Consider the following 12,207-nt stretch of genomic DNA (forward strand, 5'->3'; position numbering starts at 1 on the left):
TATTATGACCCTATATATCCCTTTGCCGAGGCCAGACACTTCCATCATTACTCTCATAAGGCTAGGTCCCTGACCCTCCGGACCCCTCCGCCAATGGCATCAGATGTGGAACGCCGCGGTATTCTGCAGGATGAACTCATATGTCCCGTTGCGGAAATCATCCGTAAGGAGACTGGCGCTGTTCGCTCCGAAATTCATCAACTGTCGTGATTCCTTCCACTGGGGCCACTCCATGTACTCCCCCCGATTGGAGTTCGGATCCAGCGTATACACAAAACTCAGATAATACGTGTGGCTGGAACTCGCTGCATAGTTGGGCTTGATCCCATAGAACACCTGCAGCAGGTCACTTCCATGGAAGGTCCCCAGAATTGGCGTGCCATAGTCATAGGTCGCCAGGTACGACCATTTCGGGAGGTCAGGAGAGAGCTCCTCTGCATATGAGAGGAATGCCCGCCGGGTAATGGTGAAGACCAAGTCGCCGAGGATGGCGGCCAATCGCTTAAATTGCGGATACCAGTTGTTGGCCGTGCCCGTCCTGAAGGGAGACCCATATGTGGTGGTGTCTGGGTACAGGGCCACGAATTCTTCAAGCTGCTCCTGGCTAGCGTCATAGAAGAAGTAGGAGCCCAGATAGTCGACTACCTCGTCGATCGTCGTAATATTGGACTGAAACAAGGCGAACAAGGTCCCCTCATCTTCTTGGTCGCCCACGATGAATGGGACCCGGGCATACTTCCCTGCTTTGCCCAATACGTCTGGTGACGCCGACAATGCCGTCCCGTCTGGTCGAGGCACATATGATAGCGCCACGGAGTGGTAGCCTATGATTCCCGGCACGGAGTTTGCCGCATTGAGATAGTCGGTGTAGTCTAGCTCACGCAGACAAGCCAGGGTGTCGTTGGAAGAGGAACAGCCTGCAGAGTCCACAACGGCATCATATACTTGCTGTCCCTTGACCCCGTCGACGGGGTCTGCGGGAACAACACTACCGGAGTCCATGATGGCTCCCCGGAACAAGGGCTTGTCCTTGTAAGTGATGTTTCCGTCGTACAAAATCATCTGATCAAAGACAGAAATAGCCCCTGCTGATTCTCCCCAGATTGTCACCTTGCCCGGGTCTCCACCAAAGGCCTCGATGTTGTCGGCCACCCACTGTAGGGCAAGGCGTTGGTCAAGTAGACCTAAGTTGGCGGACCCGTCCTCCAGAATCTCCTTTCCGGGCAGAAACCCGAACCCCCCTACGCGATAGTTCATCGCTACAAACACGATAGGCATGTTCTTGTCTATCGACGATGAAACCATCGTTGTACCGTCATACATGGCCTTTGAACCAAGTTCAAAGCCTCCACCAAAGATCCAGACCAGCACGGGCAGCTTCGCGTCCGCAGTGGTCCCGGCTGGGCGCCGAATGTCAATGTTCAGACAATCCTCGAGGGCATTGGTAGCCGACTGTACCAAAGGGAGATCCGCAAGGAGGCCAATGATCGATGTCGGGAATTCGCTCTCATCCGTGGTGAAGTACATCTGCGGACAAGACTGCGAGGCACCGGTTGCTTGAACGGTACCAAGGGCGGTCTCCAAAGGCTGTGGAGGCTTCAGACGCAGCGAGCCTGTGGGGGCCTGCGCGAAGGGGATATTGTTGAAGCTCTCAACATCGCCCGACTTGCCAATGATGGTGGCCGAAGGATGCGCAATAGTGACAGTAGGAGCTGCATCCCGTTGGACTGGGGTGGCCCAGACGGCGAGGGGAAGGGAGAGCCAAAGAAGGGCCTTCATGACGGCCATGATCTGTACCGCTATGGGTCACAGGCTCTCCGATCGGGCTACGAGGAACCCTATATACAGTTTTCCATTTTCCCACCTTCGTTTTAAGTGCCGGAAATCCATCTATGTCTTGGAGCATAGTCCGAGAACCGAAAAACCAGCTCCCAAAGGGTTTTCGACATCTCCATGTGCCTCCTCGGCTGTGGATCCAGTTATGAGACCTGCATTTTAGGCATCAAGACAGCGAAAGCCCCTATTCCCCTAGCCAGCTGGCCTGACGATTGCTGATCCAAAGGTTCTCCATCATGGGGGAAAGGCAGCGTGGGCGGAGAATATCACGCCAACCGGGTGGCCCAGGAACGGTCGAACCCGTTCTCATGCGCAAACCGAGGCTGGTACAAGGGGGGGAACCGTATCAGCAGATCAGTGAGATTATATTAAGCCAACATTGCTAGCATCCTGTTGGTCACTTCATGAGGATTGAGTTGATCAAATGCCGCTTCCCCCGCAGTTCGAAGGCTGCAGAATGGCTGCCTCTGCGGGGAAAGGAGCCTCGACCGTTGCGCTTTGGTTCGCCAACTCGGACATTTCACCCGCTTTGTCGAATCCTCCGATTCGCATGCCTGGTGGTACAACTCAGTTGGGCTGCTTGCATAGTTCAGCAATATTGAGGAACTCAATGTAGCAAACACAACGTGCTTGTGGTTGTGTTGGGGTTTGGAAAGCGGTTCGGAACTCCGACCAAAAAATGAAGGAAAAAGGAATCATATGCAAATCCGGTTCGTGGGTCGGCCGATCGTCGGCTATCAAACCGCACCCAAACTATGTACAGTCAAAGCTAAGAATAAATCCCCCAAGTACCAAAATCCAGTCAACGCCCCTTTAATTTTATACAAGACAAGCCCGCCAAAATTCAGTCCCAACGAAATTTTTATTTCTCCCATCCATTCCAACGCTCGAAATCCCCCGTGTCGAGGTCAAATAAATCCAACATCCGTCCAACACTCTGGTCAATGAGGTCCTCGATACTTGCGGCCTTGATATAGAATGCAGGCACGGGGGGGAAGATGACTGCCCCAGCTCGTGTAACCTCCAACATGTTTCGCAGATGGATCTCGCTTAATGGCGTCTCCCGCGCTACTAGCACCAATCGCCTGCGCTCCTTGAGCATCACATCTGCTGTCCTTGAGATGAGATCGTCGCAGAAGCCCGAGTGGATAGCAGCCAATGTTTTCATGCTGCACGGTACCACAATCATCCCGTCTGCGCGGAATGAGCCGCTGGACACTGGGGCAGCCATGTCATTGATGTTGTGTACGTAGTCGGCCAGCGCTTTCACGTTTGAGGGATGGTAGTCGGTCTCGTATTTGATCGTAGCCTCCGCCCACTTGCTCATCACCAGATGCGTCTCCACGTTGAGACGGCGCAGGGCAATTAGGACTTTGATGCCGAGCATGGCTCCGGTAGCACCCGTCATGGCCACTACAATGCGGCGGCGACGGGGCGCTGGACGGGCAACGGCCACGTGATCATTATCGATGGGCATTTCGCTGGTGGGAGGAGATGCACGACCGGAGTTTGGGGTAGTAGTACCGGACAGAAGTGCGTTGAACATATGTGTTGATGCGGAGTATATAGTGTTGTAGTAGGCACAATTGCGTAGATTGAATGTTCCCGTCGTAGGGTGATTTGTCTGATTGGATGGACTGCAATGATAGCTGTCAGGAAGTTGAGCTGTCAAGTATATATATATAGCCCAGTGGCAACCAGGTAGCTACAGTAAATCATCGAGATGAAAGCTTTTTTGGTGGGTTCGATTTCTTCGAACCCTTTCCTGCCTTACGGTCAATCTCGGTGTCGCCCTGTTTTGCCATTGAGTCCGAGATCTCCGAGCCACCGAGGGGCCGTTCCCGAGGGGCGGCATAACGTCATGGATAGCTCAAAGAAAACCCAGCTCTTTGGATAAGTCAAACATGGGTACTACGACAGTTAGCTCGGTCAATGATACTCGGCAATCTCGGCATACCATTCATGATAGAGTCAAGATAGCTGGCTGGTGAGAAGTCTTGACCGAAGTCGTCCGGGATCCCGTTCGGCATACTGCAAAATCAGCACCCACCACACAGCTCCACATATCAGACAAAAGTGGGCGCACATACCCATAGACAGGAAAAAATGGCTGGGGCTGTTCCGCGCGTTCTGTCCCAACATTTGCTTCCCCCTTTTCACGTTCAACTGCCGTTCGAACCGCATTGCGCAGAGTGATTAACGCCCGTATATGCCGTTCCGATAGCCATTGCCCGTTCTCCGATGTTGTGTTCTCCACTGTACCCACTGAACCTGCGGCAGAGAAGACCTCAATCACCTTTTGCTGTAAATCACGGCACTCGGGATCACTTCGGGTCTCCTCCCAAATGCAGAGAAGTAAAGTGGAACTAAGAACTGTGTGCACCATTGACCAGGTTCGGAGGGGGACAGCACTAAGAGCCTGAAAATCCAAAAAGGCCCTAGAAGCGTCGATCAGGCTCATTTTGGCGCGGGTGCGCAAAATATCATAGGACGCGTCTTGCATAACAATGCGCTTCAGCGCTGGACGTGTCAAGACGGAAATGGCTAGAGACATGTGCATTCGCAAAGCCAGGTGCTCCAAGTTGTGTTGGAGGCTTTTGCATTCCTGGCGGTCACGTAAATGTGGCTGAGTGCGTTGGTTGAGGCTATCAATCGTGGCCAAAATGTCAAGCTGTCGCGCATTTTCCGGTATTTCGGGACCATCTGTTGTGATCATGTTCAAAGCAATTTGGCATAGAAAATACATGGCTTCCGTAAAAGAAAGTTCGTTGCTGGAGAGAATCGAATAATCTGGAGCCCACCCAGTCATGGAGACTACACGAGGCCTGTCGTAACATAAACAGAGCAAGCAATCTTGCCAAACAACAGTGTACCTGTAACCGCGTCAGCTTGGATCGCTATCTGTAGCATTGCTTATGTACCATAGCTTTCGTGCTTTGTATTTGACATGGTCCGGTAGGTGTGCTACACTCTTTTCGGTGTGAAGACCCAATGTCTGTGCAAGACGGACTGTTGTCCCTAACAAAGCCCATGCTGCATCAGACTGGCCATTGTTTTGCAGAGTGTTCCCTATAATCAAGAGTGCTTGTATGATGTCCATCGTCGGACGGAAGAGAAAGTTGGCTAGTCGAAGAGCTTGAAAGGATCGTTTGGCTTATCTTTGTTAGTTCAACATGCATAAACAATCATTCTATGTGACGTACCGAAGTCCTGGTATAGCTCGGTTCTTTGCATGTAATCCAGGTCGGAATAATGCGCACCAGACGCCAAGGCCGCAAGTAGCAGGCTAATCATCCCGACAGACCGATCAGTGGCCCAACGTTCACAAATCTGTGAAGTGTTCTGCAGCTCTCCTGCTGCAAGAGCATTGAGGTATGAACACACATCCTGCTCGAATCTCTCAATGTCAAGTATAATAGGGTTGAAAGGGTGGGCTGATATTCTATAGAAATGAAAGAACCTGCCCTCTGTTAGTGGCTGCTGTGATCAACAACAAGGTGTGCTTACTTCAAGAGTTCCGTTCGCTGTGGGATGATTCGTAGAAGCTCCCTCCACCGGTCCTGAGGCGTTCGGAAGTCCATAAATGGATAGCTACCGTAAGTATTTTGCAGGCCTAGAACAGAGCCCACCTCACGGGTCATGGAGCCATTGGTATCTTGCGTGCGATTACGCAAATAAGATAATACCGAGTTGTCGCCCGAGTAGACAATGTCATTATCGGGACCATCGGAAGATGGGATACGAGTATTATAGTACTGCCTTGTCTCCGTCTGAACCTCTGGTAAACTGCGTGTTGAGGGCAGAGTTTGTGGCTCGGCATCGAGTCCCTGTTCAGCGACTGATGTCTGATTTGGTCCGCGAGGAGCAGCCGAGGAACGTCTTTGGCTGGTATTACGGGACTTTTTAGACCCAGAGAAATCTTGATCATACACACATATTTGGGGATGGCCCCGTCGACGGCATGTTCGACAGGGCTGAGTGCTGTCGCATTTCACCTTGCGCTGGCGGCAAGGATAACACGCTCGAGCCTCGCGCTGATTGCGTTTCTGTCGCAGCACGCGGTCGATCTCTTCACGATTTATCGGAGTGCCCATAATTCTACTACCGCTGTGTCGGCACCTCAAGAGTGCATATTTTCCGAGAAGGATTTTGCGGAATTATATTGCTTCTTTCTCCGGGGTATTTGTCGATATAGTCGCGGTGGTCGTGCAAAGCGTCGAAGTGGCGGATCTGATCGGCACCTCGGTTCCGAGATGAGTCAGCAATTGGTATAAATGAAAGCCAATTCGAAGTACAAACTCAATTAGAATGGTAATGTGGATGGAAAACAAACTATCGGACAGGGGATGGCCTACTACGCACGAACTCAAGACCGTAAGACTGTGGGGTGAAAGATCTTTTGCACGCTGGCATTCAAAAGATGGCGATCTAATATATATATTTGGAGACGTAGCCGACGCGGGAGATGATAGATAGTACTATTAGTAGTGATGCACTAGCCCACAAGTGTTATTTAGTGTAGAATGATTTACCTCTAGTAGTTCCACCCACTAAAATTCGTCGCTTATGATTATTCATAGGTTTTGATTATGATTAGATGTTATGTCAACTCTCTATCCGCTTACGAGCAGTAGTGGGGATGCTATAATGAATGAGAAAGGAAAGTAAATAAATCTATGCTCTATGTGCTCTATGTCTATGTACCTGCCAGATCAATTCAAAATGGTATCAAGACAAATACGGTTAGTTGCTAAAACCCATCGTGGTCCAGTTGTCCAAAATCTTCTGTTTCAGGTCCTCCGGATAAGATTGGTTGAAGTCAGCAGCCTCCCAGTTGCGACCAGTGGTGTATTCAGTTGGCATGAGAGCATCGGACACAATCTTTCCGCCTCGGTGGGCGGGCCCATTTCCGTGTCCCATGTACGGAATCAAGGGGAATCCACGAACGTCCTCAAACAAAGTCTCATCCATTCCAGGACGGCAGCGGGTGGAGAATGCCCAGAGTACATCCTTTCCTTCATAGACATCAATGTCGTCACCGACCAAAACCAGGCGATGAATAGTGTATCCGGCCTTGTGGTTGAAGACAACATCTCCCACTCTCTTGCGGAATTCCTCAGATGTTGTCTTCATCGCGCGTAGCTTCTCAGTATCAACCCGCAGAGCAACCCAGGTGACTTGTGACTCGAAAGGAGCGAAGGCATCAGTGATGGGAAGGTCATTATGCTGGCAGAGCTTACGGATCTCCGCCGCAGCCAGAGAGCCGATCATGGTGTGCTAGACAGTGTTAGTTCTTGGCTATGGACGGCACAACGGGGACTAAACTTACTGTTTCATCCGTCAAGCGGCCACAAGAAGACATCGGCATGATGGCGTTGCTGCGATAGGTGATCCGGTTGACCTTGTATGTGGCGCCAAGATGGGTATCCCCAGGGAAGATGTAACCATGCATCTCACCAAAAGGTCCTTCTGGACCAGTCTCGCTGATAGACAGAGTACCTTCGAGAACGATTTCCGAGGTAGCGGGGACGTATAGATCGTTCGTATCACATTTGACGAGCTCTAGGGAAGATCCCGTCATAGCGCCCACGTACCCAGCTTCGGTAACACCATCGGGGATGGGCATGCTGGAGGCCATAATGGCCGCGGGTGGGACACCAAAAGCCAAAGCCCAGGGAACATCACTCCGGCCCTCCTTCTTCCACATCTGGTGAATCTGCCAGATGTGCTGAGGAGGAATAACCAGGCCGGTCAGATGGTTCTTGTCATGGACCATCGCGCGGGCAATAGACCAGTTGGTCCAGGTTCCATCAGGAGACTGCACGATGTGCATACCATAGGTTTGGATGTATTTACCACCATCCGATTTGTGAATAAGAGGAACGGGGAGTTCGGTGAGGTCGAACTCTGAGTCATTTAAGCTGTTCTCCTTGCATGGCCCGGTGGGAACAATGGTTGGAGGAATGGGAGGCATTTCGCTGGCGGAGAGCATCTTGTCAAGAATCTCACGCATTGAAGCCGTAGGCGGGAGGGCTAGGTGACGAGCAAGGCGGCCGTAACGATCAGCAGACGACTTCCTGAGAGAGCCAGGAGCCCCAAGTATACGGAAGAGGCCATTCTTCATGCCAATGAGGTTGTTGAAGAGAGGAGCCTTGTCGTTGGTCTCACATACTCGACGGGTGATAGCAGCAGCTTCGAGATTGGGGTCGATGGGGGTATCGATTTCCACAAGGTCGTTGTCGGCCTTGAGGGCCTCAACGAAGGAGCGGAAACAGAGATGAGCGGGTTGTGCAGACATATTGATTGATGGTACTAGTGTGATGATGTTTTAGAGGGGTTGGACGGACTGTTCACAGAAGAGCCTTCCCATTCGAGGGCATTTATAGCCAGACATGATGATACTTGCCGGCTAAATCGGGCTTGCCTCAAAGCTCTGACAGTAGCCTCATAATCTGGAACTTTCGCATCTAGACTTGGTTCGGTATTCGGGTTCGGGACTCGGGACTCGGTATCTCGCCATGTGGATATGTTCCCTGTAGGGATTGGCAGTACGGATCAACCGAGTTGATGAACGTTGAATAATGTGCCCCACAGTGTTTTAAAAGATGCATCATGCGACCCGGAAGCAAGATTTAGGAGAGTAGTGGTCGATCAAATTGCTTGTAGCTGTGTGTATGGCTGCATTAGGGGTGTTGCTGTCGGATTCGGAATCACCTTTTCCCGGGCAGCACAGGCTGGTTTAGATCTCCAACTGCATGCACATAATACCTAGTTTCGTAACATGCGTATAGAAGTATGTGTGAGACTTTTGCTTCGTCTGCATGTCACTGCTCTTCGGATAATTATAAAAAAAAATGGCAGAAGTGAAGTTATAATGAATCGTGTGTGTTTCCACGCCGAGCTCAAGCAGAAGCTCAGAGACTGCTTGATTGAAACGGCCTTGGTCATTCAAAATTCCCTCACTGCAAATTGAAATCGAAAAGTCAATATCGCTGGGGTAAACATGGGACCAATAGACAACTTGCTATAAAGTAGGAGGGAGAACAGTTCGATCTGTCCGAAACTGTATTTGTACAGGAGACGACTAAGAGGTTGATTCTTGCCTTGTCATGTGAATGGGGGTACTCGGCCAGCTCAATCCGGTCTCTTTGTGTACTACTTATACTGTTGCCTTCATTGACTATTCACGCGTGCCTGTCATCTACTAACACAACAACCAAAGCTGACCACTCTACATTTTCAAGATACTACCTCGCTTTTATCCGATTCCGTGCTCAACTCTTTGTCATCCCTTCCTCATACATCTGTCTACCACTGGAAGCAAATCCGTCAATCAGCGGCAATTTCCTTTACAAAATGTCATCTTCAAGCGAGGATGCAAGGCCACGGGGGCCGACTAAGGTCATCTCAGAGCAAGCATATTTTATGTCCCTTATCAACAGCTTCTAACGTTTAGCAGCCTCTTCCTAAACTCCACATGGAGCGACTTGTCCATCGTTTGCGGAGATGTTGTCTTCCCGGCTCATAAATGCGTCGTGTGTCCTCAGTCCGGTTACTTTTCTCGCGCGTGTAATAGGAGCTTCATAGTAAGTCACTGCTACATATCAATTTAACATTGAATGTGAACCAAAGTAACACATGCACGTCATACTCAGGAGTCTTCTGGAAAGATTGTGATAGAGGATCTCGAGCCTATCTATCTCGAGAAGACGCTGCAGTTTCTCTATAAGGGGTTTTACACCAGACTGAGCGACGTGACCACCTCTCCCGCAGTAGAATTTGGTCATCCCAGTCCCATCCCTAGTCCGATTGTTCGAAGCCTCCCGTATACTACCTTGTCATCCGTGGAAAATGGTGGGCTTTCGAAATTCCATGTTCATATGTATGAGCAAGGAGAATATTTTCAGATCCACGATCTCAAAGAGAAGGCAAAAGAGCATTTCAAAGAGTGCTTCCTGCGTGACTTAGACAGACTGTTCTTCCGTTCAACTGTAAACGAGGTCTACTGTTCGACGATTGAGACCGATCGCGGGCTTCGAGACATCGTCATTGAAACCGTCCTAAATGATCTGCCAACGCTAATCGATGGGACCTCAACGTATCTCGACAAGGAAGATCTGCAAGAGATGCCTGAGTTTACGGTTGACCTGTGCCAGGCCAGCCTGGTTCAGAATGCGTACCTCATGGGCATCATCTCGGAATGTACACAATAATCGAAGCGGTAAGTTGGTCATATTTTCTTTCCTGCATGGGTCATGAAGAACAGGGATAGGTGGAGACAACGAACTGATTCTGGTATCGAAGCAAGACATGCAGATCAACGAGCTACCCGAATATTGCCTATAGATTGCATCATCCCAGCCCTGACAGATGACAGTAACCGCGGGCTGCAACCGTATCTACATCCCTCCGCAATGTGCCCCGTACTCTAATTCCTAGCAACCCGTACGGATCTCAATCAGGCCTTGCAAGACCATGGATCAAGAACTGCTTCCCAAAGACCCAGAAGATAAATCAGCTGAGATCATGCATTCCCAACGTTGAAGTGTGTATTGGGCGACTCCAGGGAAGTGCCGTGGACAATGTTGCATATGGTTAATGACATGACGACAAAGCCGAGGAACATAATTGGCAACCGACAAACTGTCTCGCCGTCGCCATAAGGTTTAGTGCTTATATGTTCGCACAGGGTTGATGGCTGCACTTCCTTGGCCTGATCCGGATGGGGTTCCGAGGTCGGGGAAGAATAAAGCTGAATGATCCGAGATGAAGAGATAATAGATTGCATCGAACGTCAGAATGGCGTTTGCTTTTTCAATAAACTCTCTTGTCTACTGTTATAGCTGAATCTTCCGACAAAACCTTCTATACAGTATGTGGTTATTCTCATGGCTAGCTATGACAACTTATCTGCAATATTATTCAGCCGCCCCTCTAGCTGCTCTCTCCTTTCATGTCTCACATTCGCTCGTTGATCACAGCAGGAGAGCCCTCTGAATCTACTCCCAAGTGCAGAAACAACATTTAGAGATGAACATTAGCTCAAGCATCACGGGGAATGCCAATAACCACAGTTAAGCTTCAACACTGCCCTCTATATGATGCCAATTGACCGAGTCATATATAACCAATGTGCTCCTCTTCTGAACCATCATTCCGCCCCAGGGTTCAGTCTTGTTCCTGCTCTATCTAAGTTCCCAACTTTCTCAAAAAGAGCATAGACCCGTGCTTCCCACGCCCATAGTACACAATGTTGTGCTACTATATCTCCTTTTTCAGAAGCCTTTGGCCCCTGGTGACTAGGGAAGACTTCGACGATGCGCGAGAAGTCGCCCGGTACTTGATCTACCACTACAATGAGGTCAATAAAGGGTTTGGTAGACCGCTCAGACTCTATGACAAGAAACAAGGAGTCGACCCCCAAAATTGGACCCTGGACATCAACCCAATCAATTCTATGTTTGAACCGAGGACGGATGCTTTCTGTAAGTTGATCTCCACCTATCCTCTCATATCCCCAGACACTAACCCCAACCAGGGAGAACCAAGATTACAAGCCCCATCATGAGTGACGATGATGCTTGGGAATACATGTCATACTTCTTGGAGACAATTGATAGAATGTTCAAGGTGGAGAGCGACAACATGGACACGCTGCAAATCTACTTCATGCCAGCCAAGGGCAGGTGGACGTTGCAGGAACTCAAAGGCGTTGTTCGTGCCATCATCCATTTCAAGGACGTTATCGAGGACTTCGTGGACCCATACTTACACACTGCGGATCGTGACTGTGAGGCAACAAAGGTGATGGATCCAAAAGTCAAAGAGGCCCTGATCAATGGCTTGGAACTAGCCACTGACTTCGAGCAACTCCATCAGTTCTTGAGCTCGTCTTCTGGCCTGGAAAACTTCCGTAACTGGAAGTTCTGGCAGTGGCCTGCTTCTGAGAGCAATACTCTGGTGTTTGTGCGAGAATACCTCAAGATCCATCGCGATGAGGATATCAAGAGTTGGTATCTTTTCGTTGATACTTTTGTCCGTGCAGGTATGAATGCACACAGTCCAATCATCTACAATTTCAATACAGATATGGAGGGCCTGCAGCAGTTCTTGTTGCGTTACAATGAGGACACTGATATTAATTGGCTGTGTGCCTTTACGGCTCCGCCGCCCTTGGACATGGTTTTGAGTAGTCAGGCGTTGACCGATACCAAGGGGAAGGGTAGACGCTGAGAACTACTACTAGATCGTTCGAACATGAATATGTGTTTGGATTAAAATGCAATTGCTTTACATGAAGTATTCAGTGTTCTCGTAGTAGACTTTTCCTAAAACGTACTTAGCAGACCGCCGCCACCAGTCTCCATACAC

General features: G+C 49.9%; 6 protein-coding genes across 6 annotated transcripts; 2 read left to right on the forward strand and 4 right to left on the reverse strand.

Annotated features, from left to right (window-relative positions):
• Positions 1–99: 99 nt before the first annotated feature.
• Positions 100–1,779, reverse strand: BO87DRAFT_367558 (extracellular lipase; the record flags this gene model as incomplete). Its single annotated transcript, XM_025621892.1, has 1 exon — positions 100–1,779. The coding sequence occupies one exon, from the start codon at positions 1,777–1,779 to the stop codon at positions 100–102; it is 1,680 nt and encodes a 559-aa protein (XP_025475674.1).
• Positions 1,780–2,568: 789 nt separating this feature from the next.
• Positions 2,569–3,544, reverse strand: BO87DRAFT_160167 (UbiX family flavin prenyltransferase). Its single transcript, XM_025618238.1, has one exon. The coding sequence runs from the start codon at positions 3,380–3,382 to the stop codon at positions 2,699–2,701; it is 684 nt and encodes a 227-aa protein (XP_025475675.1). The 5' UTR covers positions 3,383–3,544; the 3' UTR covers positions 2,569–2,698.
• A 162-nt stretch (positions 3,545–3,706) lies between these two features.
• Positions 3,707–5,930, reverse strand: BO87DRAFT_429866 (uncharacterized protein; the record flags this gene model as incomplete). Its single annotated transcript, XM_025627517.1, has 6 exons — positions 3,707–3,747; positions 3,794–3,867; positions 3,927–4,709; positions 4,758–4,989; positions 5,040–5,296; positions 5,344–5,930. 6 exons carry the CDS (start codon positions 5,928–5,930, stop codon positions 3,707–3,709), a joined length of 1,974 nt encoding a protein of 657 aa, XP_025475676.1.
• Positions 5,931–6,579: 649 nt separating this feature from the next.
• BO87DRAFT_343273 (UbiD family decarboxylase) lies at positions 6,580–8,134 on the reverse strand (the record flags this gene model as incomplete). Its single annotated transcript, XM_025620774.1, has 2 exons — positions 6,580–7,113; positions 7,166–8,134. 2 exons carry the CDS (start codon positions 8,132–8,134, stop codon positions 6,580–6,582), a joined length of 1,503 nt encoding a protein of 500 aa, XP_025475677.1.
• Positions 8,135–9,192: 1,058 nt separating this feature from the next.
• On the forward strand, positions 9,193–10,049 carry BO87DRAFT_409969 (BTB/POZ domain-containing protein; the record flags this gene model as incomplete). The annotated part of the gene is made up of 3 exons (XM_025626283.1): positions 9,193–9,248; positions 9,296–9,422; positions 9,492–10,049. The coding sequence occupies 3 exons, from the start codon at positions 9,193–9,195 to the stop codon at positions 10,047–10,049; spliced, it is 741 nt and encodes a 246-aa protein (XP_025475678.1).
• Positions 10,050–11,082: 1,033 nt separating this feature from the next.
• Positions 11,083–12,069, forward strand: BO87DRAFT_445704 (uncharacterized protein; the record flags this gene model as incomplete). Its single annotated transcript, XM_025628175.1, has 2 exons — positions 11,083–11,321; positions 11,375–12,069. The coding sequence occupies exons 1-2, from the start codon at positions 11,087–11,089 to the stop codon at positions 12,067–12,069; spliced, it is 930 nt and encodes a 309-aa protein (XP_025475679.1). The 5' UTR covers positions 11,083–11,086.
• Between the last annotated feature and the right edge of the window lie 138 nt (positions 12,070–12,207).

The sequence above is a fragment of the Aspergillus neoniger genome (genome assembly GCF_003184625.1).
Source record: "Aspergillus neoniger CBS 115656 unplaced genomic scaffold BO87scaffold_39, whole genome shotgun sequence".
NCBI classification, from domain to species: Eukaryota; Fungi; Ascomycota; class Eurotiomycetes; order Eurotiales; family Aspergillaceae; genus Aspergillus; species Aspergillus neoniger.

Bases quoted from the DNA above. Each gene is read 5' to 3' on its own strand.
- BO87DRAFT_160167 (XM_025618238.1), bottom strand. From the start codon at position 3,382: ATGTTCAACGCACTTCTGTCCGGTACTACTACCCCAAACTCCGGTCGT.